Source organism: Rattus norvegicus, chromosome 1, assembly GCF_021556685.1.
Source record: "Rattus norvegicus strain SHRSP/BbbUtx chromosome 1, alternate assembly SHRSP_T2T, whole genome shotgun sequence".
NCBI classification, from domain to species: Eukaryota; Metazoa; Chordata; class Mammalia; order Rodentia; family Muridae; genus Rattus; species Rattus norvegicus.
The window spans coordinates 198186793-198212870 of NC_141534.1; the positions used below are offsets into that span (position 1 = coordinate 198186793).

The 26078-nt window shown below is 48.4% G+C and overlaps 1 protein-coding gene across 53 annotated transcripts in view; it reads left to right on the forward strand.

The window, feature by feature from the left end:
• Positions 1 to 26078, forward strand: part of Tacc2 (transforming, acidic coiled-coil containing protein 2) — a 215980-nt gene that overhangs the window by 130893 nt on the left and 59009 nt on the right. For 9 of the 53 annotated variants that reach the window (XM_087560492.1, XM_087560503.1, XM_087560529.1 and 6 more), the window contains exon 1: positions 12018 to 12230. In XM_087560492.1, coding sequence (XP_087416618.1) covers positions 12163 to 12230 — 68 coding nt within the window. In that variant the 5' untranslated portion in view covers positions 12018 to 12162. 53 annotated transcript variants of the gene reach the window in all.

The following is a 26078-nucleotide window of genomic DNA, read 5'->3' on the forward strand; positions in this document are numbered from 1 at the left end:
GTCCCGCCTACTGGCGCAGTGATTGGTCCCTGTAATGGTAATGTTTATTTATTAGGGAAAGACCGTACCACAGTTCCCCTCCTCTGGCACTCTTGGAAGACCTCATTTCTTCGGGGCCCTTGGTTTCAGTTTCTGATGCACTGACAGATGTCTCTTTAGAGTGCCTTTATGTCTTCCAGGCCAGTTATACTTCTATGTTCCAATGTCCCTTGGTCTATTTCTGATCTGTGTGATACTGGACAAGTTACCTGACCATTCTGAGCCTTAGTTTATCTATCTTTAAATGAGGGTAGTAGTGACCACCTCGTGGGGGTCAATGTGATAATCAAATATATATGAAGCAAATAGCTCAGAGGGGTTTATAGTGTGATTAGGTTCTTGGTGAGGGTGAAGAATGAAGAAAGGGGGCTGGAGAGATGGCTCAGCGGTTAAGAGCACCCGACTCCTCTTCCAGAGGTCATGAGTTCAATTCCCAGCAACCACATGGTGGCTCATAACCGTCTGGTGCCCTCTTCTGGTGTATCTGAAGACAGCTACAGTGTACTTATATATAATAAATGAATAAATCTTAAAAAAAAAAAAGAATGAAGAAAGGCAACCACCTCTGGGGGTGTGGAGCAGCCCAAAGACCGCAGCAGACAGGGAGAAACCAGAGAGGCTTGATGGAGGGTACCTAGATTATGGGCAAAGTTTCAGGTTAGTTCTGGAATGGCAGGAGGTTGTGGTTGGTCCTGGGGGCCACTGGGACCCAAGATGTTGAAAAAGGAAATCCATCCATTCTCTTTAAGCAAGGGAGAGTTGGGATGGAATTTAATTTAGGATGATTTCTGGTAGTAGGGGAGGGTAGATGGAAAGCAGAGGTCAGAGGTCAGAGGATCATGTGGCTGTCACCATGATTCAGGTAGGAGACAGTGTTGGCCTGAACTATGGTGGTAGCTATGTTCTAGAGAGGGCCTGAGTCTGTCTTGTGGCTCATTTTCTCATTCACCCATCCACTCATGTCTGTGGAGTGCCTCCTCTGGCTAAGCCTGAATCCAGGTGCTGGAGGTGTAGTGGTGACCCTGCATATGGGAACCATGACAATCTGAGACTCTGAGATCCATTAGTTAGCCTGGTCATGTCTATGCCCTGGGGTCTTTCCCAACATTTCCATAGGGTCAGCAAGACAGGGCAAGACTCAGGTCAGTCTGAGGCCACAGGACAATTGTCTTCATGTGTACAAATCAATTCCTGGGGCTGGAGAGAGGGCTCAGAGTTTAAGAGCACCAACTGCTCTTCCTGAGGTCCTGAGTTCAAATCCCAGCAACCACATGGTGGCTCACAATCATCTATAATGAGATCCGATGCCCTCTTCTGGTGTGTCTGAAGACAGCTACAGTGTTCTCACATACAACAAATCAATTCCCAAAGAACTAAGTATTCAAGGGGGAGCAAAACAGCTGGCATCTCCAGACCGTTGTATGCTGGTTCAGCCAGCAATGGGAACATGGGTGAGGAGAGAGTTACAGATAGGGCTTCTGGGGTTTTTATGGAAAGAAGGTGATATTTTTAGGACTTGGTAACACAGGCACATATACGCACACACACACACACACACACACACACACACACACACACACACACACACACACACACCATGTGTATGCTGACACACTCATTCACTCACTCTGCCCACAGACATGCTCTCTGTAGATTCTCATGGCTACTATTTCTGGCCCAGCGCTCTGGATTTCTGTTTCTTCAGGAAGCCTTGAGTCAGCAGTCCTGAGCCTGGTTTCTACTGCACTGCCCACAAGGAGTGATGGCAGGGTGCCAGGCTGTGTTGATGGCTCGTGAGGCTTGAAAAAGAATCTATCCCACAGCGAACAGCCTGCTATCTCTTTGCTCTCATTGGAGGGAAGACACAAGGCTTGGGGCTTTTGGATTTGCTAAAGCATGCTCATCTGGGAGGCCTTTTCATCCCCAGTGGCTTCCCTGCAGCCCTAAGAACTTCTTGTCCTGGAGATGGGCAGGTGACCACGCTTAGCCTGTTTCTCCAGTCTGGCTGGGGAAACCAGCTCTGTATCCATCCTGGCTGTATCCACTCTCGGCTCTGCTTACACCCCAATGTTCTTCTTAAAAGGCCTTTTTATTCCTAGTACAAAAGGTCTCCAAGACCAAGAGCTTAAGAGCCAGAGGAACTCAGAGGATCCACACAGCAACAGTCAAAGCAGACACGTTAAAGCTCGCTTAGGAACCTAGTATGAAATTCTTACTGTAAAAGGCTACTGAGGAGAAAGATGGCCAGCGCTGGCTGTGTTTTCAAACCTAGACAGAAGCAATTACCTGGCCCAGGTGAGTCCACTGGTGACGAAAAAATACCTTGATTTTATTTCTAAGTAGGAACCTGGACTTAGGACGGTAGGTTTTACTGAGCCAAAGGCTCGTTTTGGGTCAACCTGCTTGTTTTTATTTAGAATCAGGTCTATAAAGTTAGTTCCAGGAAAGAGTGTCTGGTAGAGCCTGAAGAAAATTGTTACCTGAGAGGAGTTATTTAAAACGAACGCCCTGGGGGTTGGGGATTTAGCTCAGTGGTAGAGCGCTTGCCTAGGAAGCGCAAGGCCCTGGGTTAGGTCCCCAGCTCCGAAAAAAAGAACCAAAAAAAAAAAAAAACGAACGCCCTGAATGAATACACATTTCGCCACCAATAGTCGGGGAAATGTTTGAGACTGTCTCGCTTTAGCAGCTGCAGCTCAGTGGTTCTCAACCTTCCTAACGCTTGAGACCCTTTAATACAGTTCCTCATTGTGTGGTGACCCCTGGCCATACAATTATTTGTTACTATTTCATAGTTGTAATTCACTACTGTTATGATTCCTAGTGTAAATGTCTGATGTTTAACCTTCTCATGGCCGTAGCCCACGGGTTGAGAACTGCTACTGTAGATTTTGATGGTGTCCGTCTGTAAGTGCTCACAGTGAATGAGGAATTTGGGCCACATTTTTTCCTACTGGTTTCAGGGCTTTTGCACATTTCTTACTTTCTCCTGACTTTTGCTGTGCATGGTGCTCACTTACTCCACAGGAGCCCCTTGGTTTTTTCAACGCCTCTGTCTTCTCTGAAGTCACCTTTAGTCCTCACCCTAGCCAGGATCCCTTGTTCACACTCAGACCTGCCTCTGCTAGTTGCTCAAGGACTTTGGTGGGCACTGAGTCTTTTGCCAGGATTTCTTTTGTGTCTCTTATGCCAGGTTGTGGCTCTGCCTTGTGGTCACTGACAGTGAACGTCTCCCAAGAGGCTACTGAACAGAAATGGCTAGTTGAGAAGTGATCAGGTTTATCAGGGACTTTGCTGACATACATGTGGTCCTGGTGGTTTCTTTTGCTTGCCTGTGTGTAACTTTGTTGCCATGGAGACATGAAAGGTGGGGACTTTCAGTCCAGGGCGGAGCAACTAGTCAAACATCACGGCGCACCTTGTTGCTATGGAGACTTGGCAGGTAGGGCTCTCAGTACAGGAGACCTACCTCCTTAGGAAATGTCCTAGTTTCCTCATGTTGATTTGCAGGGAGCAGCTCGGTAGCTCCTGGTGTGCCCGCTGAACACTGGGTTGGTGGTAGGACATTGTAGAAGTTATGTTCCACTGTATACATTCAGTCCCCTGGCAGAGGACTTAGGAGAGAGTGCATGTAACCAGCATGTCAATAGCAAAAAAAAAAAAAGTGTTCATCTGCAGAGTGATTCTTTTTGTTACTTCTTAAATATTTTTTAAAGATTTATTTATTTATTATAAATGCGTACACTGTCACTGTCTTCAGGCACACCAGAAGAGGGCATTGGATCCCGTTACAGATGATTGTGAGCCACCATGTGGTTGCTGGGATTTGAACTCAGAACCTCTGAAAGAGCAGTCAGTGCTCTTAACCACTGAGCCATCCTTCCAGCCCTTTAAATTTTTTTACTTACTTATTGTGTATGTGCGTGTGAGTGGTGTTCATGCATGTGTCATGGATGTGAGTGTTCGCATGTGTATTTTCACATGTATGCAGGCACACATGTACCCAGCCTGGAGAGTGGGTTGGAGGCCCATCTTGAGTGTCTTTCCTAGTTTCTCTGTACCCTATATGTTGGCACTGAGTCTCTCATTGAACCCAGAGCATGTCATTTTGCTGGGAATTGAACTCAATTGCTCTGCCAATTTCCAGTCCCTGCCTTTAGTGTGCCGGGATCATAGGTAGGGTAGGGTGCTATGCATGCCCAGAGCTTGTATGAGTTCTGTGGATCTGAAGTTCAGTTCTCACACTTGTGTGGCAAGTGTTTTTATCCACTGAGACATCTCCCTATCCCCTTTTACAAACTTCTTTTTTAAAAAGGCTTGCTTTTAGGAAAAGATTTGAACTGGCCTGGGCTGGCCTGGAGCTTGCTATGATGCTGGAGATGACCTTGAACTTCACATCCTTGCACCTAACTGCTGAGTGTGATAGGCTTATCAGTCTGTGCCACAATCAGTTAATGAAGGGCTAGGGAGTAAACCCAGAGCTTCAGATATGCTGTGCAGTCAGTCTGACAACATTCCCGGTCTGCTAGATTCTTTTTTTTTTTAATATTTATTTATTTATTATATATAAGTACACTGTAGCTGTCTTCAGACACACCAGAAGAGGGCATCAGATCTCATTACAGATGGTTGTGAGCCACCATGTGGTTGCTGGGAATTGAACTCAGGTCCTCTGGAAGAGCAGCCAGTGCTCTTAGCCACTGAGCCATCTCTCCAGCCTAATCTGTTAGATTCTTTTTTTTTTTTTTTTTTTTTTTTTTTGGAGCTGGGGACTGAACCCAGGGCCTTGTGCTTGCTAGGCAAGTGCTCTACCACTGAGCTAAATCCCCAACCATCTGTTAGATTCTTATGAATGGTATAACTGATCACTTTTTTTTTTTTTTTTTTTTTTTTTTTGGCCTATTGGGAACTTAGAACCAGACTTGTAGCCACCTCCAAGGCCTAGTTCAGTACTTCAGAGCCAGCCCCATTCCCTCTCCCAGTGTCCTTTTCTACCATGTTTTCTTTTGCTTGGATGGAAAGTTTATATGCTTTGCAACAGTTCACTCAGGAATGTTACCTACTATTTCCTTCTCAAAAGAGTAGAGTTGATTGATTTAAGCAGGATTTGGGGATGTTTAATTTTGTGGTGTTTGTGTTACTGATTTCTTTACATGTGAGTGACTTTCCAGTACTCATTTAGTGTGTTGTTGTATAGCCCTGTGATTTTCCGTGACCAGTTTCCATCCTCCTTCTCTCCTTTTCTCCTTCTCATCCATTCTCCTGTCCTATAGCTAGCTGACATTGTATCATGGCTTCTTTATTTTAAAATAAGAATGAATCTCAGCTCTCATCACTGAATTCTTTGTTAGCATGTCCTGGTTTCTCTCCTGGGGCCTAACAGTAAGACCTCAACCCCCAGCTTCTGCCACAACTGCATTAAAGTGATGTTTTTCCCAGGAAGAGTAGTCTGATATAAAATGTGAAGGGTCTCATGTGGAATCAGAGAACTGGTGCGAAGGAAGACATGATAATCTCCTTCTCAAGGAGATAGCAAGAGAACCGTGGGGAGCGATTGAGGATTCCAGACAAGTTGTAGAGTACTTGCCTGGCAAGTATAAGGGTGCAGGTGTCATCCCCAGCAGTGGACACACACATGCACACACACATGTGCACACACACGCACACATACATGCACACACATGCACACACAAACGCACACATGCACACACACATGCACACACAAACGCACACATGCACACACATATGCACACATGTATACACATATGCACATGCGCATGTACATACATATGCCTGATGGTAGAATGGGGACTTTGCCTTTAAGGTTGCAGACATCTTTTTGGACTTGAGTGAGGCTGGGTGATAGGAGAGTATCTCTCTCCAAGTCCAGGATCAAGGAGCCCAGATCTGTAACATCTGTGTGGAGAGAGCCCAGCAATGCGCCATTCCTGACCACAGTCAGATATCCTGTTGCTGCATTGCCCTGCTGGGCTCCTGCTCACATGATGATGGGGCGCTAGGCTTGGGCTGCTCGGCTTCCCAACTCTTCAAGTGTTAGGCAAGCCAGTGCATCTGCCAGGAACAGTGCACAGGCACCAAGAGGGTGTGGGGCACCATGTTGTGTTGGGACTCTGGGCAGAGGGGCAGCTGTGAATGGGCAGCCATAGTGCCCTCTGAATGACATCTTGCATGAAGGGCCCTTGTGGGTCTACCCAGCCTCCTCACTGACTACCCTAGTATGGTGGGTGGGTGTGCAGGTTAGGAGCAGAAGCTCGCCCAGCTTGCTGTGTGTACATCCTTAGCATTCTCCCCTGGGTTGTTTAGTAATCTGACCTACTTTCCTTTCCCACATGCTTGGGTAATTAGCAGCTCAGGGGTCCACAGCATTGCTGGGTAAAGAAGTGTTGTATGGCAGCTCTAGTCTTCCCTAAACCTGAAACCAAGTCAGGAAATTTAGATTCGTTTCTTGCAATATCAGAGGCAAGTCAGACATTCTTTTTTTTTTTTTTTTTTAAGTGTTTGAGATCGGATCTCATGTAGTCCAGGCTAGCCCTTGAACTTGCTGTGTAGGTGAAGATGATCTTGAACCTCCTGATTCTCATGGCATTACTGTTATTTTTATAAAAAGATCGAAGAAACCAGGGGTGTTTAGTGGAGGTGGGTATGGTGTGGGGGAAGGGGTGCATCTGAGGGCCCATGCTGAGGCATCCCTTCCCCCTGAGGGACCAGCCATTTGGTGTAGTATAGAATAATAGAATAGAGTTTATTCAGGGCTTGGGGGCTAGTTGAGAGAAAGGCAGAGAGAGCAAGAGTGAGAGAAGAGTAGAAGCTGGCCATGAAGACATGGAGAGAGAGGAGGGAGGGGAGTTGGGAGAGAGAGGGTAAGGAGCAGGAGCAAGAGGACAAGAGAGGACTGGAGAGATGGCTCAGCGGTTAAGAGCACTGACTGTTCTTCTAGAGGTCCTGAGTTCAATTCCCAGCAACCACATGGTGGCTCACAACCATCTGTAACAGGATTTGATGCCCTCTTCTGGTGTGTTTTGGGTCTGAAGAAAGTGACAGTATTCAAATAAATAAATCTTAAAAAAAAAAAAGAGAGAGAGAGAGAGAGAAAAGAGAAGGGAGTGAGAGCAAGAGAGTGAGGAGGGGGGCAAGCAGCCCCTTTTATAGTGAGTCAGTCACACCTGGCCGTTGCCAGGTAACAGTGGGGTGGAGCCTAGACGGAATGCCATCAATTACCACACTCGAGTGCTGTGATGATTGGCACAAGCTACAGTGTCTAGCTTAGCTATCAGGTTTATTTTAACATAACTACAATGGGGGCTGGAGAGATGGCTCAGAAATTAAGAGCACCATTCTCGCAGAGGTCCTGAGTTCAATTCCCAGCAGTAACATAGTGACTCATAACCATCTATAATGAGATCTGGTGCCCTCTTCTGGCCTACAGGCATATATGCAGGCAGAATGTTATATAAATAATAAATGAATAAATCTTAAAAAAAAAAAAACCCAAAAACCCAAACTACGTTGGGTGTGTTGCTGTACACCTTTAATCCCAGCACTTGGGAGGCAGAGGCTGGCAGCTTGGTCTACAAAGTAAGTTCTAGGACAGCCAGGGCCGCACAGAGAAACTGTCTTGAAAACAAACAAAATTGTGTGTGTGTGTGTGTGTGTGTGTGTGCGCATGCGCATGCATGCACATGCACATGTGTGTATAATTTATTTATTTATATGTGTGTTGAAACTGCACTAGTGTATGTGTGCCACATGTATGCAAGAGACCAGAGCAGCTAGAAGAGAGCACCAGATGCCCCGGACCTGGAGTTACCAAATCTCAGTCTTCTGCACGAGTAGAAGGACCACCAAGCCATCTCTCCAGACCTTAACTGGCTCCCAGACCTTTGTTCCTCTTGGGATGTGGAGCCTGGATCACATGGTTCAGCTTGTGGCCACAGGGCTTAGTCAGGACTGCTGCCAATTAGTCACCGTGCATGGGCCAGGCCAGAAACATTATTGGGTATTAATAGACAGTAGATTGCTAATTGTTTTAGACACGATAGAGGCATTTCCTGGTTTATCTGTCGCTCTAGACTCTCTTGGGATAGTTGGCAGTGGCGCCTACCTAGGTGGGCTTGGCCTACGCTTAGGGACCCAGACAGTGTATGTGTATGGGGCTAAAAGACCTGCAGAAAGGCTGTTAGAGGTCAGGGTCTAATCAAGGCTGTATCTGAAAGTGGTGAGCACCATTGGTGTGCTCCTAGAGAGGGCATACATACTCTGTGGTTTCCTAGAGGGAGGCCAGGATGGAGCCAGCATGTGGGAGTGGGGAAAGCAGGGGATTAAGAGCCACCACCTGTGTGGCCTCCCACCCCACTGGAGGCACCTGAAAGGACTGGGAATCTAAGGGTTAGGGCTTCCACAGGAATTTCAACCCTTTCCCTCCCCCACTTTCTTCAGCTTTTCGTTTTCTCTGGGGTAATCACCACATAACAAACTTGCAGGTGTGTGATCAGCATCAGACAGTCTTAGTTAAGGGTCTGAGTGGTTCTTCAATAGGGGATCACACTGCAGAAGTCCAATTGCCACCAACTTTAAAGGTGCCCAGGGCTCTCTGTTTCTACCACGATTTGGGGGCACAGTTTTAATATCAGTGAGGTGATGTTATCCACGACATAGTATGTCACTATATTGTGACTGTGCGGTTTGGGGGTTTCTAAATGTAAGCACTTGACTACATTAGCGTAACGGTATTCTGCTCAGGTAACATGGTCCTTAGAAAGGAGGGCCTGGTCCCAACAGTTCATGGATTGTACTTAGCTTCATTTCCCAATACCCTTCTAGAGCAGCATGTCCGTTTTTCTCAGTCAGCTAGTACTTGGGTGCTGTGTGCTTAGGCATTTGGTTCAAGGGCACATAGCCAATGGGTTTCACTTCAGAGTGTTCACTTTTGGCAGAAACCTCCTACTTACAAGGGTAAAGACATCCTGACAGCCTGTGACCCTGCCTGCCAGGCACAAAGCAACCCCAACAGGCTCTGGTTGTGACCCTGTCACCTTAGCTCTGGGAGTCCCAGCCCACCAGTGAGAGGTAAGGTTTGGTGAAGGCAGAGTTGAGTGTGGCCGTGTGGGGAAGCAGATAAAGGATTCAGTGACTCCAAGCCTGTCTTCAGTGGCTGGCAGAAACTCTGATATTTTATAAGGAGAAAAAAGGGAGATAATGTTGTGTTTTATAAAAAGTAGAGAAGGAATATGTTTTGGTGGATATGTAATCGGGTGTGGGGGAAGGGGGTTCCTCCTTGGGCCCATGCTGAGGCATCCCTTCCCCCCACCAGGCCCATAATATAGAATAGTATAGAACACTAGTATAGAACACATAGTATAGAATAGAGTTTATTCAGGGGATGGGGAGGGGAGTTGAGAGGGTAGAGGCAGAGAAAGGCAGAGAGAGAGAAGAGGAATAGAGGCAGGGGGTGAGCATATGGAGTGAGGGGGGGAGGGGAATGGGAAGAGAGGGGGAAGGGACAAGAGGACAGAGCAGGAGCCAGAAGGCAAGAGAGAGAGGGGAGGGGGAAAGCAGCTCCTCTTATAGTGAGTCAGGCATACCTGGATGTTGCCAGGTAACTGTGGGGTGGAGCCTAGACAGAATGCTAACAGGCAGGGAGTGGGCAGAAGAAGAGGAAGACTAGGTTTGCTTCACTGAGAGAACCAGCCTGTGATCCTGGTCAGGCCAGGAGGCCATTATCTCAGTCTGCTTCTGCCTGGGGCTCCAAACATGTTACTGTCATTGTTGTCCCTTGTGGGGGGGGGGCAGTCTGGGTCCCATGAGGTAATTTCCAACCCCCTTTGAGGGGGGACAGTCTGGGTCCCATGAAGCAGTTCCCCCCTGTTCCTTTTGAAGCCTCACTATCCTGGACTATTTTCTCCTTCCTTCGGAGAGGGATATGTCCTGCAAGTCTTGCCCGTGCTTGGAGGTCCTCTCTGTTGGTCCTTCGTCGTAAAGATGTTTATCGGTCGGTCCAGGGCTATTGTAGAAATTTCTAGAAGCAGAAAGTTAAAGAGGCAAACTAGAGCCAGTGGACACAATGGAGTTAGTTCAGGCTGGGGGCTGGGACCCTCTTTCTCATTTCCCCCATTTTTTCCCAGTGTGTAAGTAACCTAACGGAGATCTGCACACTGCCCAGGGGAAGGGTCCCTTTCCTCGGAAGACTGTATATTAACGCCAATGAATATCTTTTTACTACACACTGTGAGGTTCTTTTGGATCCCAGCCTGCTCCTCCTCCCTCTATGATTGGATAAATAAGTTGCAGGATTCTTACCACCGGATGACAGTAGTGTTAGCAGAATGATGGCCTCCCCGGGAGGGAGGCCCTGCCTGCTGGAGGTTACCTTCCCCACAAGACTGGCACCAACCTTTGCTATCTCCATTTAAACACAGAAAGAAACCTCAGTGTTTCCTGGAGATTTCGTGTCACTGACTCCCGGGGAGCAATTTTGATGGCGTAGTGTTTTGACACAGAGAAGAAATATGAGCCCAGGAAATTCAGCTGGTCCTCAAGCTCTGTAGCTTGTGGGCAAGTAGCAATTCCAGATGTGCCGGCCTGTGCAGACGTTCTTAGCCACACTTTTGGGAAGCAGTCAGTAGGTTGGAGGGAATCTTAAAGTGTGTTGAGTAGCTTTATTTTGACTTTATCGTATGGACTGGTAGGTTTTTCTTCACCTTATTATTGTTTTGGGGTCTGTAATGCACATGATTCTTACGTACTAACTGCCATTCCTGTTGAGGAATTGTAAAAAGGTAGAAGAGTCTTTTCACTTTCCTGTAAGTAGTTTTGGTTGAATTCAGTTGTAAACGCTCAGGGCTCAGAAAGCCATTGCAGTTAAAGGGCTGTGAGGGCTGTAGGCACTTACAGGGAGATAGAATGCTTTTCAAGTAGTCTCTAGTGAGAAGGCCCAGAGCTCAACTATGGAGACCTTTCCGAGCTGCTCCCCAACAGGGAAATGGGGTCTGGCACTGGGTGTCCCCTCCATCAACGCCAGCCTGCCTATGTTTAGGATCTGGGGTGAGCCTTTCAATGTCCCTCACAGCTACCTTTCCCTATATATTCTTGATATATGAGGGGCCTGACTCAGGAGCACAGTGTGCATAGAAGAGGGCTTGTCTTTGTAGAAAATTCATCTCATGGCCAAAGACCAGAATCCAGACCCAGCCCTATGGCTCTTTCTCTCCAGCTGGCCCCAACTCTGCATTGTTGTTCAACTATGAAGGGTCCTTGGAGGCCTGGCCTTAGTGGGCTGGAAGCCTAGAAGTTGTGCCAGGTCGCTGCCCCTGATACAGACTTTAGTCTTAATCCCAGCCATCCTGTCTGAAGAAGGTTCAGGTGTGTAGTCCTCAATTTCTACTGCAGCCTGTTTTACTGGTTCCGCAGCCCTCCTACGGTTAGGGGTTAGGGGTGGGGGAGGGGGAGTGGGGGGGTAGGGAGTGAGAGAGAAGGGACCTGCTCCCAACTTTATCAATTGCTAGACCACCTTGCCTTGCCTCGCCTCGGGGCTGAGGTGGTGGGGACTGCTTAAGTGCCAATGAGTAATACATTTACACCTCAAAAGAACACTGAACTAGTTGGCAGTTAGGGCTAAACCGGGAAGCTGCGGCCTAGTGTGTGAGCAGAGGGAGGGTCTTCGCCCCCCTCCCAGCAGTTTCCGGAGTTGTTGGAGCTTTGTGAAGATGCAGGCGTCAGGCCGCTTGGTGGTGGTGACATCATCAAGTCCCTACACACAGGCTGAACCGGGGGCTTTAAGAGAAGATCCTTTCCGACCTCGCCAGTGCTTGGGCTTACAGTGCCGCCTCTCGGGCAGCTCCACGCGTATCGGCCACGCTCACGCACACACCTAGGCGCGCACCCGCCAGCTGCACTCGCACGCGCACATTGCTTTGGTGCTCGCCCCCTGGGCCGGCTCCGGCCTCGAGCCGTTTGCTGCTCCCAGTCGCCGCCACCACGGATGCCAGCAGCTGCTCCCATCTGCAGTGCAGCAGCCCCGGCCGCCGGCCGGCCCGCCCCGGGCTGGAGGAACCGCACCAGGACGCTGGCCCTGCTCGTGGCTAGCCTGCACGCCAGGGCTCAGCGAGGATGGGAGGGTCGCAGTCCCTGCAGCCAGCCCCAGCCAGTGACCTGAACCTGGAGGTTTCTGAGGCCATGTAAGTGCGGTGCTCTGCCGCCCACCCATAGCCCCCGCGGGGAGGAGAGGCTGCCCGGCTTTGTTAGTGCTTCTCTCCCCCATGTGGTGCAGCGTGAAGCCTAGGCTGGTCTGGAAGCCTTGCAAAGCTTTACCTGCTGGCTGCTGCTTGTAGTGTTTTGTGTTTTAGCCGGACTGAGTATCTTGTAGCCCCAAGATGCTGCTGGAGGAGAAATAGCCCTCTGGAATTCGGTTTTGGTTATTCAGCAGCAGGGTGCGTGGTGGGGGCTTCTGCACTATCTGCATCTTTTCCTCAGCCACCCTCCTACCCCCACTGGTATTTCCTGCTAGGGAACTGGAGGCATCAAGGAGAGAAGGCCTCCTCCTAGGAGTATTGTGCATGCTGGAAACAGTGCTGGGTTAGCAACTGGCGCGGCAGGAGAGATGGATGGCATGGAGCTCAGAGTGCGTTCGTGTTCAGCCGGGCTAGTCCAAGCATCACCGGGCTACTCTCCTGCTAACACAGAGGACAAGGCCGCCTGCTATTATTAGTAAAGACAGCCAAACAGCCTTGTCATTGGTTGAGGCAGAGGCTGACTATGCATCGATCCAGAAACCCGATCTTTTCTCCAAACCACAGTGCTTATGTGCTCCGAAGTGGCTTTTCATCCTGAGGAGTGTTTGCTACAGTTGCTCTTTCTGTTAAGGTTGTCTCCATTACAAACCCAGGCTGGTTGGGGGGATGGGGCTTATGCACTAGGTCTGCCTGTCAGATCACAATTCAGCAAGTAAGGCTGCTGCTGTCCAAAGTAGGCCTGCCCGTCCCCTCCGATGTCTTCTCCCCTTTCCCAAAAGAGGAGAATGTTTCTGGAGACTCGCAGGGTGGGGGTGGCAGAGCAGTCTGGGTTCTTACGAGTATTGGGTAGGTAACTTTACAGCTAGCAGGCTTTGGTGTCTGTGTATTGGGCCCCATGGGAGGGGAGTGTGGGGGCATCAGTGACAGCCAGCCGGACTCATGGGGTGATGTCATGCGGGGCTGAGTGAGCCAGGCTCTGGCTTTTGAACAGCCAGTCATTCTGAGGACCAGGTGTGTATCCATCCTGTGGCTTCATCCCCGTAACTCGAGAACGCAGTATCTTACAATGGAGGTGCATTGTGTTGGGGAGTTTTTACGGTATGAACCCTGCGCCGGTCTGTCCTGTCCACTCAGGTGCAGTATTGTGAGGTGTGTGGAATATCCTACCGCCCTATAGGACTCAGGAAAGGAAAATTTCAGCCTCATTTTTTTTCCCCCAAAGTCTCTGAACTGGCAATCAGTGACACCTGACACCAAACACTGGAGGGGCCAGAAAAGATCCTAGGTTTGGGAAAACTTGCACATCAGTCATTGGAAATTAAGCTTCCTGGCCCTGAAGGTTCTTCTGTCCTGGTTGAGTTACTGCCTTGTGTTCTGGGAGCTGAGGGCTGAGTCTGGAGAGATTCTGTTAGGTACATGTTGTTTTAGATAGTAGTCTTTAAGGGTTTGTCCCGTAGGGATAGTGGCAATAGAATAAAACTTGAGGCCCAGCAGCCATCTTGAGAGGGAAGTTGCTCATCCAATATTTTTGTTGTCTGCTTGGTCTATTTTTGACACTTGAGGCTTCTAAAATATCGTAGAGTACAATTTAAGATGCTCCATTAGAGTCATTCACAAAAATCCCACCCTCTGTTCCCCCAAGGTTTAGAAAAGTAGAAAGGGAATAGCCGAGGGCCGTTGTTCCTAATGGCTGGCCTTTGCAACCCTCTCAGAGTGTTTCCTCTACAGATGTGCTCTCTCCAACAAAAAAACAAAGAAAGAAAACTACATTAAGAAAGCTGCCCTTCTGTGCGCAAGCAGGTGTGGCGTTTTCATCATCGTGCAGATGAAAATGCACGCTCAAAAGTGATACAGAAACAGTAGTTGGGGCAGCCGAAGTGCTTCCTCTGTAAGCTGACGGGTGTCAGGGGTTCGAGGTTGAAGGCCAGGTGCACTCACCTGCCGCCAGCTCCAGTCCACAGAAGCAGGAACCTAGAGCGACCATTTCTTTTTTTGGGGGTGGGGAGTAAAAGCTTGATTTACAGAGGACCACACATAAAGGTGAAACTGGCAAAAAAAAAAAAAAAATCCAAGGACTTTTGTTTGTTCGTTTGAAGGTTCTCTCTTAAATTTCAAGTTTGGCTGCCTGTAGATGTTTTTCCGTAGTCTCAGTGAACAGATTTGTCCCTCTCAGACAACAGTGGGGTGAGGAGGGAGGAAAGCTGGGGAGGCTGAAGCCACGTGGGATTGTGGGACGAGGGGCATGAGGTAGAGTGTGAAGGTCTGAGGCAGCCAGTCCCTCACAGCCCTGAGGTGATGGACCAGCTATAGCATCAACCTCTGGCAGAAGTGCAGGGTCTCAGGCTCCACTCAGATTCAAATCTCCTTTTAAACCATGCTTATTAAAGATTCCCATGTGGCTTGGGGTAGAGTTTGAGAAGTCCTGAGACGATTATATCTCCTCTCAGTCCAGGTCTTCGGGAAACCACTGGCTGCTGCTTTAGCCGCTCCTTTTTCCTGTCTGGAAAGGAAGTTCTCACAGAAGCAATAACTACTTCCAAGTGGCTGACGGGGTGTGAGGAGAGGGAGAGCCCACCCTAGAGTACTTCTCACTGAGGATGAGTGATGTCTGTGATGAGCCTTATAGCTGCCCTTCTTTCCAAGGGAATCCCGGGGGACGTGACTCCCTCTAAGAGGAGCATCAGTGAGCATTTTGTCATCAGTTCCAGGGACATCCCCCACCAAGTCAACCATGGCAGCCAGTACAGCCTGAGACAAAGAGGGCAGGGGCTCTCTTACAGGGCGGTGGAGTCTAGAAAGCCATCTGCAGACATGGAACGCTATGGGATTGTGGTCCCTCGAGGATCCACAGAGGCAAAGGAGAAGGAGCTAGGGAGACTGGAAGGATGGCTGTCTGCAGAGGGAGGGTAAAGACTAAAGATGAACAAATAGAAAATAGAGATTTGGGGGCTGGCAAATCTCTTATTTTCATGGCTCAGCCTGAAAAGTACCCCCCCCCCCCAACCCGATGACTTGATCTGGATACTTACCACCTCCATGTTGAAGACAGCGGACTCCACACGTGTTCCATGGCTCGTGCATGCGCACAAGTTGACGAGCACACACTGATAAATAGATGTAAAAATTTGAAATCACAGTGTTTTATTATAGGTTATAGACAGTGTGAGTTTCAGAAAGTATATCTTACTTTGGATATTATTACTGGGCACATCTGGTCGTTATCCCTTCCCTCCACCCTCCCTCCCACACTGAATAAATGGCAAAGTTGTCTATTGAGTGTGGTGCAAGCTTGAGTCCCAAGGGCTCCCTGTGGGCGTCATCGATCCTAGGTAGCCACTCTGGCTCTGGGGCCCATTGCCCAGTTCCACTATGTTCTGGCCCTCCACTCTCTTCAAAGTTTGCTCTGTGGGGGGCCCTGAAGGGCAGTAACATTCCAAGGCCTTCCTAGTAACTCTTGGACATGCAAGGGGTCATGCAAAGACCCCTTTCTCTTGGGGTCTTGGATTGGGGGTACCCTGATGCTGATAGGTAGAATTTCAGGTTTCAGTCAAGTATGAATGACTCTGCGGGTGACGGTTACATCAAAGTCAGGAGACGATGATGGGAGAGCCTCTCATCCCTTGCTCTGTTTCTTTCAACTATCCACAGTCTGTTTCTATGACTATGTTGTTGGTTGCCTAGGAAACTACATTAGCCTAAAATATGATTGGCTCCTCTTGTTAGATGGGTTCCTGGAGCTAGGGCAGCACTCTGGGTTAGCAAAGGGTATGGAACAATTCTGTTCTTGCCCCTGAAGCTTCCCAGTGTGGACTTGGCATCAAGGACAGTTGTCCCCCTGAAAACCAATTGTTCACAGACTCCTGCTTTTGTTTCAGTGAGGGGAGGCCACTTGAATACAAAGAAGGGACTAAGTCAGGCCTGCCCTCACACGCCCATCCTGTATGGGTTGTGTTCGCTCAGACGACTGTGCTCTGTTTGTATTTAGGAATTCTCTTAGCAGTTGTTTCTGCAGGGCAGGTGGGTGCAGCTTGCCGGTGCCAGACGTGGGAACAGAGCTGGATGAGGCAGATGCCATGGCAGGAGCGAAACACTCTTTACTTAGCCCTGCCGAGGAGACTCAGATACAGCAGAAACCTCTGTGCCATCTCTGCCAGGCTTCTTTCAGACAGTGTCCAGTTATCCAGACCGGGCTCAAACCTGCTGTATAGCTGTCGATTACCTTGGACTTGTGATCTTTCTGCCTCTACCTCAGTAGTGCTGGGATTACAAATGCGGACCACCACATGCGGTTTATGGAGTGCTGGGTGTACTGCATTCTAGGTAAGCAGTCTCCCCATTGAGCTATATCACCAGCGTCTGCAGGGCTTGTTATAGGAATATTACACTCTATACATATAAAAGGTTATATACACTGTATGTATTACATATAGTATACAAGGTTTCCTTGTAGACAAATTTCATTTAAGGAAGTTGAATCCTCCATATGGTTAAGTCACGGGGTTAGGAAACCATCCAGGGTCAGTGATAGATGGTGCTACTCTTACAGTACAAAAGCTGCCACAGATGATACATAACTTACCGTTCCAATAAGACTTTATTCATAAAAAGCAGCCGATAGGCTATCTATCATTGGCTCATGTCTGTTTGTGAAGGTGATTGGTACAGGGCTCAGACCTGTGTTTCCTGCTCGTCCCAGGAACCTTTGAGAGCAGTCTAGTATGTGCTGCCGACGCCCTCATACACATGAATGCCCTTCACCTTCCGGGCACAGCCCTAGTCCAGCCTCATGTCTCCTAGGATTTCTTATGGAGAGCTCAGGCTTACTGAGTAAAAGGCTGGGTGCTGCTGCTCAGAGACTGCGGACCTACCTAGCCTGAGCACCCCCAAACACGAACACCATAAAGGGGCCGGAGAGAGGGTTCCGTGGCTGAGAGCTTGTAGAGATCCTACCCTCCGCATAGTGGGGTCGGGTAGGGCCTTTGGGAGCCCAATAAAGATCTGAGGAACTTGCATCCTTAGGAAAGAGCCCCTCACTCTTGCGACTGTGAGGCATGTTTAGAAGGGCAGGAGGGGACCTTCACCTGCACTGAGTTAGGGTTGGATCTCCTAGGCTCCAAGGCCATGAGAAATAATTTCATTATTTTTAGGCTCTCGTCTTTTTATTTTTATTTTTTTTTAAGATTTATTTATTATATAGAAGTACACTGTAGCTACACACCAGAAGAGGGCATTGAATCCCATTACAGATGGTTGTGAGCCACCATGTGGTTGCTGGTATTTGAACTCAGGACCTCTGGAAGAACAGTCAGTGCTTTTAACCACTGAGCCATTGCTCCAGCCCTTAGACTCTTACCTTGTGTTTTGTTTTAGCATCAAACAGACAGACATTCTGAGGTGGACTTCTCTCCATCATCATGTGTCCTTGCTGTTCACCTTGGAGCTTCTTGTCACCAGGGCTCACAGCAAATGAGGGGTTTGGGGGCATCTCCAAGACAAGAAGACTCTTCCTTCACCTGTTCAGGATCTGGGGTTCCCTTCTTCCCAGAGTCTGGAGCTCCCAGGTGGTTTTGGAGGACCATGTCCAATTTTGGGACGTGGATGCCTTTTAACCCCACAGTCTAGGCTCCCTGAGGTATTTGTCCTGTAAGTGGCAGCCCAGACCACAGTCCCTTTGGTTGGGCCTCATTGCCTGCCCACTCTCCGGGCCACCATTATAAACTTTAGAAGGTCACATGCACACCCATACCTGCCCCTTCCAGCCCCACCTCCCACAGCAGGTACCTTCCTCTCTGCCCTGCCTTCTACCGTCCCCAGCTTCTTCTAGAAGGAGGCTGCTCTCTTTCCCTAAAACTCTGAAACCCTGCTTGCTAACTTGTGTGGCTAACTTCATGATATTTGGCGATCTAGCTCACACTGGTCCTCTGGTTTTTTTTTTTTTTTTTTGGTTCTTTTTTTTTTTTTTTTTTCTTTTTCTTTTTGGTTCTTTTTTTCAGAGCTGGGGACCGAACCCAGGGCCTTGTGCTTCCTAGGTAAGCGCTCTACCACTGAGCTAAATCCCCAGCCCCGGTCCTTTGGTTTTTAATATGTCTTTGTCTGTCTCTGTCTCTCTGTCTGTCTCTCTCTTCTCTCTCCTCTCTTCTCTTCTCTTCTCTTCTCTTCTCTTCTCTTCTCTTCTCTTCTCTTCTCTTCTCTCCTCTCCTCTCCTCTCCTCTCCTCTCCTCTCCTCTCCTCTCCTCTCCTCTTCTCCTCTCTCTCTCTCTCTCTCTCTCTCTCTCTCTCTCTCTCTCTGTGTGTGTGTGTGTGTATAAAATTGAGTGAAGGTCATAGGACAGCATGGAGTCAATTCTCTTCTTTCACCAAATGGGGCCAAAGGATCAAATTTAGGTTGTCAGCCTTGGTGACAAGCATCTTTACCAGCTGAGCCTATTGCTGGGGCTTACTAAGGACACAGAGCAACATGATGCTGTCATTTCTTCCTGTGCTGGGATGAGCTGTAAGCATGCCACAGGGCCTTGAGTTCCCCTAGAACCGCAGCCCAGTCCGATGTTAGGAGGCATCTTCTGCCCCCAATTACTGCCCATTTCGAAGTATTGTTTCTACCTTGTTAAATAGGGAGGACCTCAGGGAAATTCAGGGATACCACACAATCCTAAAGGCCACAGGCAGCTCTCAATTCAGAGGCCATCCAGCTCTGCCCATGTACCAAGCATGGAACTCTAAAAGAAACAAAGGCCACTCAGGGACTCTGCAAGGCAAGAAACGCATCCTCTTCTACCTTTTCTTTTCTTTGAACATGAAGCTAGATCTGTCCCCTGCCTCTCCTCATCCCAGAGAACTCATTTCAAGCTCCCAGTGTTTGAGCTAAGCTCAGGGCTGGCTCCTTCAGATCCTGCCTCCTGCATCCTCCGTGGCCAGCAGGGTCTCTGGAAGCTTCACTCCCTCACACATCCCTCCCATCCTGCTCTCTAATTTGCTCTCAGTGATGGCAGACTCCCTGGTACTCACAGCCCATGTGACAGCCCAGGAGTCAGCTAGTGGCCTCCTCCCCTGTACATCCTCCCCTGTATTCCCTTGCCTCCCACCCCAGGTACGCAGGGCTGGTCATCAGTCTTCATCTGCTGCCGTCCTTCACCCACCCAGGCCTTCCCTATCTCCCTGGGTGGCTCCCATGCCATCTTTCAACATTCCTGACCAGTAACAACGCTACGTCTGAGTATAGCAGATGGATTTCTCACACTTCTCTGACACATGGGTACCTTAAACCACATTCAGGAAAAGCCCGCAAGAACTCAGACAACCCTATGGTCTTTTCAGTCCTCACCCCCACTCAACTATGCCATGACAGTCTCCATCGAGTTTAGAGAAACAGGAGACGAACAGTATCTAAGGAACAGCAGAGTTAAAGCCTTCAGCCGGAACTGGAGCTGTAATGTGCAAACCCAGCTGAAGCACAAAGGACAGGTGACACCCAGAAAGGAAGGTCTGCAGGCAGGTTATAGGGCTTAGTGTTGTCCCCGCTCTCCTCAGTGAGGAGCCTCCTTGTTAACAAACAGTTCAGAAGAGGGACACCAATGGCGTCTCGCCATCCACCAGCAACTCAGTGATTTTTCTCTCTGCTGTATTAAAAAAGCACCGCTGTGAACTGGAGAGATGGCTCAGTGGTTAAGAGCACTGACTGCCCTTCCAGAGGTTCTGAGTTCAATTCCCAACAGCCACATGGTGGCTCACAACCATCTGTAATGGGATCTGATGCCTTTTTCTGGTATATCTGAAGAGAGCGACAGTGTGCTCACATACATGAATAAATACATCTTTAAAATATAAAAAAAAATCACCATCACCCTGGATCTCACCCACAGTCACAAGATAAAAATGCTAAGTTCCTTCTAGGCTGGATGATGTAAGCAAGGCGACATCATGAGTGTACCAAATGATTATTTGCTTTGTTTTTGATATTTCTATGAATTTGGCCATCCTGTCACCGGTTACTGCACTGGATTTGAGTAACTATGTGTGAGGAAGCACTTTACCTGCAGAGGGCCTTTCTTGAGTTCCCAGTGTAACACTGTAGCTTTCGGCTTGCTTTATAGATACTTGGTAGCCTTCTCTGCAAGTAACTAGTTGAGTAGCAGGGGAAACTAGGAACATAGCCGCCAAGGGCTAAGAGAGAAAGGGGATGGGAAATGTCGGATAGAGGACACAGACTTGCAATAGGCTGGGGGATTTCGTTGTTCAGCTTGGTGTCAAGGTTCTCAACCTATGCGTCTCAACCCCATTAGGGGTCGCACAGTCCTTTCACAGGGGTCGCATATTAGCTATCCTTCATATCAGATACTTTACATTATAATTTGTAACAGGAACAAAATTACAGTTATGAAGTAGCAACAAAATAATCTTATGGTTGGGGGTCACCACAACTGAGAGTAGGGGCTGGAGAGACGCTCAGCAGTTACGGGCATTTGTTGCTCTTGCCGAAGACTCTGGTTTGGTTCCCAGCATCCTCAAGGCAGCTCACAACCCTCTGTAACTCCAGGTACAGATATAGATGATAATGATAAATGATAGATACAGATAGATACAATTTTAACTGCCCCAAAGAAGACAATAACCCCCCCTCTCCGCAAGATTTCTCCCCAGGGTTCTCAAGACAGACCAGTGCAATTCTCTTCTTTATTTTCAGCAAAAGCAAAATGGGAGGGATGCCAGCCTCACCTCCGCACTGTTGTAACTGAGGTTGGCAGCCCACACTGAATGGGCACTGCCGCATAGGGAAAATCTGTGGAGCCTGTGTCCGTGTCTATCGGAAGGACTTGTCAAAGCATGGAAGTGTGCCCCAAATGCAGACAAGCTTGTCAGTGTTCTCTGGGTGTGCTCTCCCCTCTATCTTGGGAGCAGTGGGTCAGACTCTGAACACCCTGGGCTCCATGCCATTTGCCTTGCTGACCTAGGCCAAACACACAGGTCACATGTATGACCTGGAGTGACACTGGCTGGAGAAACAAAAGGGAAACTCACAACTTCCAATCAGGACAGAAGTGTACCTGGTTTGCCCACTATCATGCAAACAAAGCTGACAATGGCCACATGGGCTCAGACTTGGAGAAGGGCCAAGGAGAAAACACATTGGCCGCTTTCTGTCCTTTCTGTGGAAACCGGTGGGCCTTGGAGTTTAGGGATAGCTCCAGACTGTAGTCAGTAGGAGAATGTAAGCTTTGGAAGTGGTCAGCACTCAAGATGTTATGTAAGTGCAACTCAGACTCTCTCTCTCTCTCTCTCTCTCTCTCTCTCTCTCTCTCTCTCTCTCAACTTGAACATCTGGACAGGATGTTCAAGTTCGATTCTCCAGCCTTTCTCCAGCATCCAAAGATCTTCGCTCTGGCAGCTGGACCAGGCTTCCTGTGGTCCTCCATTTAGGGCAGTAGACAAATGCTGGGCTGTCGATTGGCATTGTGGACCAAGCAGAGGCACCTGCTCTCCCTAGGGCGTTCCCCTCTCCTGTCTGGGCTCCAGGTCTTGGTGGAGGAGGCAGCTCGGAAGCTGAGGCTCAAAACTCCTCTAGCAGCTTGAAGAATATTTAGAGGGTCGGGGGTTACAGAGAGGGAAAGGCAACTCTGGCTCAGGGCAGAGTTCTGGTACTCAGAGGAGGTAGTGTTAAACACACAAACCTGAGGCTTGAGGGGTTGGGGTTTGGAGTTTCTCTGTGGGAAATCCAGTTTTCTAAAGCTACTGTGGCAGTTACTCTGGTGGAACCCCTCCCACCAATCACAGGAGACCCAATTCTTTTTGCTTTGTTCGTTAAGTCCCTTTTATTTAATTTTCTACTTGCAACCGAAGCCACAACCACAGGCAAAGCCCAGCTACCCCTCCTTAGACACTATACCGCACCGCACAGATTCGCCCTGCATAGAGCACACAACTCAGCCTGGAACTGGTGGTTATGACTAAGCATTCCCTACAAATACAGAGAGGTCCTGACCTCACACCCACCCTGCATCACCCCCAGGTAGCCTCTGTTTACCCTCCCTGGACTTCTGCCCTTCAAAGCTTCCCAGGAGACTAAATGCTTACTCTTCCAGCAGCCCTGTACCCCAGGGAAGCCTTAGGGTCACTCATGCAAATGAACGCGCATTCAAGGAGTCTCTCCTCAAAGAACCTGGCATGACATACAGGTGTGTACATGTTCTCCCCAAAAGCCATAGTGACCTCCACCATGGACAAATGACAGTGGTTGTTGGGCAGAGGCTTTGATATCGTTGCTTCTGGAGCTTCAGAGAGCCACATCTGATCCACATTTAAGGAGGCCCTGCTGCTGACTAGATTCCTCTCAGTGACCAGCAGGTACAGAGAGTAACTCCTGTGGTTACCTCCTGCTGGGTTTTGGTGACAAGGCTCTTCTTGGTGGCTCAGCCTACTCCTCCCACTGGCTGACACATGCTGGCCTCTCTAAGAACCAGACTCCAATATCCTGAAGAGACAAAAAGAGGGATTCAAGTGGAGGCCCTGGACCCAAGCTGGTCATTTTTAACCCCAGATAAATTACCCACTTCCTTTTTCTTCTACTGTAAGAATCTGTAATCTTGGCTGTTTCCCTGATGGGAAGGATGTTTGATTTAAGCTTGCCAAAGATACAGCCTATCTAAAACTTCGGCTTTTAGCAAATTGTATGTTACAGGGAAACTCTGAAAATGACTACCTGATTCCCTGTGAATCATGGTGAGAAACCTAAGAGGGTTTTTGACAAATGGTGTGAGAGTAAAACAACTTCTGTTTTTAAAAAAGGGGGTGGAGCGGGGGAGAAGTCTGGAGGAGTGGGCTGTAGCTGGCTGACACTCCTCACAACAGTCTACCACGACCTCCTGGTGTGTCCAAAGCCAGCCCTGGAGGGAAAATACTCCAGGACCACCGAGGCCCCTCCCTGTGATGTAGAACAGAAGCAGTTAGCCCTCCTGGGAACACTAGGGGGACCCTGCAGCAAGGACTGTACACAGTGTCAGCACTTTTGTCTGATTGCACTGGCTGTTGACAGGCAGGCTGGTGCCCACCCCTAAGCCAGAGACCCACACGGTGGAAGGGGAGAAGTGACCCCTTCAAGTTGTTCTCTGACCTTGCTGTGTGCACCACAGGTTGTGTCCGCGCACCTCACCTGCAAATAAATACATAAATGCCAAAACAAAACAAAGAACTGGGAAAAGGCTGGGAATTCAAAACAAAACAAAACAACAAAGAACCAAACAGGTGAAGCAGATTTTATGCCAGTGCCTTTGAACAACGAGAACAGGACTTAGGTCCCTTGTCCCTTTCCTGCCAATTAATTCATACAGTGAAAATGGAAGATGACTTGCGAATAGCACACTCAGTGAGGCAGCCTGTGGGCTTTGCCCAGTGCCTGGAAATGCACATTTCTCTAAGGCATCGTGCACCCTAGAGTAGGTTCACGCTCTTTTCTCATACATAGTATAGCTTAGTCAGCCCAACCTCTGGCCCCTTATTACAAACTCTGAACTGATAAAAGTATAAATTAAATTACTTTCTTTACATGCATTTCAAGAATTAGCCCTGACAGCTTATGGAAGACAGCTGTACAGTGGTTATTAATTATAGAATCGAGCATATTTGGCTCCGAATGCAGACAGGCTGCTACCAGCCTTGGGCTTTAGTCTCCTGATTTGTATCAGGGGCAGGAGAAAAGTAATTGATGCTTAGGGTGGCCGTGGGAGCTGTGTTTGTAGTTACAGTGCACTCTGCAAGTGTGAGGCCGAGAGGTAGGTAGGCATTCACCCACTTACACCAGCCTTTACAGTGTAGTAATGATTCATGAGTTTACTGAACCCCACTGTTCACACAGGTGTACACACACACGCACACACACACACACGGGTGGGGGTGGTATTAAAGCAGTTGTGGGTGAAGAATCATAAACTTAAGTATCAAGTTTAATAAGAACGGTAATCAGACAGAAGTGCCGGACACTCTCATACACTTCCCAAAACGCAAGGTTTCCCTCCTTGTGTTCTCAAGGCATTGAGACAAACACTGAAGAGCAAAGGGCAGGTCATCCAGAGCTCAGGGCTAAGGTTCCAGGCCAAGGGGAGCTATGATGAGCTGGTGGTGGGATGGACAGTGGTGGAGTGCACACACTGGCTCCTACTACTCAGGAGAGCCAGGTAGAGAGTGAAGTCTACCAAGCAGCCTACGATGTGGGCAGTGGTAATGATGACCATTTGTTGGGACAAGGGAGGACTCATGAAGCTACTGCAGGGGGCTCACCCTGAGTTCAGACAGTTTATGTTGATCATTCTAACTGCTCTGAGATTATCAGCAGGGCCAGGATGCTGATGCGAGGACAGACCTGGGGTGGGGACAGTGACTGTGATGGTGAGAAACAGCTGGGTTTTAGATACATGAAGGAAGGGAAGGTAACAGGTATCAGAGGGAGGGCAGAAATCCCAGGTTATACTTCAGGAGAGTTTTAATTACCATACAATTGGTACAGGGAGGAAAATACTTTGGTAATTCTAAGAGAGTCTCAGGTCCTTACATGCCAGCTTGTTTAACTTCAACAAAAATACTAGCACCATAGTCTGTGGTTTAAATAGGATAGCCAATAAGTCATCTTAGACTTCAGTTACATGTAACAAATTCCAGTGAACTGATACAATTCCCCATGTCACTGCAGGCATCGCTGTTTCAAGGTTAAGAGCTTTTTGACAACAACTCAGATGAGTCAAAACAGACACTCACAGCCAACCTACCAGCAAGCTACTTGGTTGTGTGCAAGAAGTGACTATAAATCTGACAGTAGGCACCTGGCTGCTGTTCTCTCTCATCAGGCCTCGGGCTGGACAGGTGCCAGCCGCCTTGTTTATTCTTAAGACAGATGTCATGCTTCAAGTTCAAAATTCCTTACATCAAAGGTCGAAAGTATCCATTCCCACAATATGCATTCTATTTCGAAGTGATGCTTCTGGCTTTAGAAGAAAGTTCAGTGCAAGTTGAGTTAAATTCTTCTCTCTGTGGGTGTGTACTCATTTGTGTGTGTGCATGGGTGGTAACTATGTGTGCCTGTGTGTGCACGCGCGCATGTGCGTGTGTGTGTGTGTGTGTGTGCGCATGCGCGCGCGCGTGTGTGTGTGTGTGTGTGTGTGTGTGCGCGCGCGTGCGCTCATATGGAGATCAAAGATTGATATCTGGCATCTTCAATTGCTTCTCAACCTTGTCTATTTATTATATTTATTTACTTTTATTTTTTATTTTTATATTTTTACATTTTTATTAACATTTTAGTTTTTTTTTTTTTTATTTCTTATACACATTCCATGACACCTGTGTGGAGGTATAGATCAATTGTCTGCAGGAGTCAATTCTCTCCTTCCACCATGTAGATTCCAGGGATCAAACTCCCAGGTCATCAGGCTTGGTAGCAAGCCCCTTTCCCTGCAGAGCCATCTCATAGGCCCTATTTATTTATATAGGTATTTATTCATTGAAATACTTGCTTCCAAGGTGGAGAAGCACTACCTCCCCGGTGCTGGCATGTGGGTACCAATCCCCTTCTCTGTTGTGTATCTAAAACATGCTGCGGTTCCCCTTGCAGTGGTAGTGTTAGGAGCCCCTCCCGATCCCCGCTGTCCTAGACCGTGCTGAGGGGAAGCTTCATCCGTGGTGAGTGTCTGGCTCCGGTGGCTGTGTCTACCCTAGACTGTGCTAGGGGACACTTCACCCTTGCTGTTTCATACTCATCCTCCTGGATTTTTTCCATAACTGATATTACTTTGGCCATGATCCAGCCGTGTG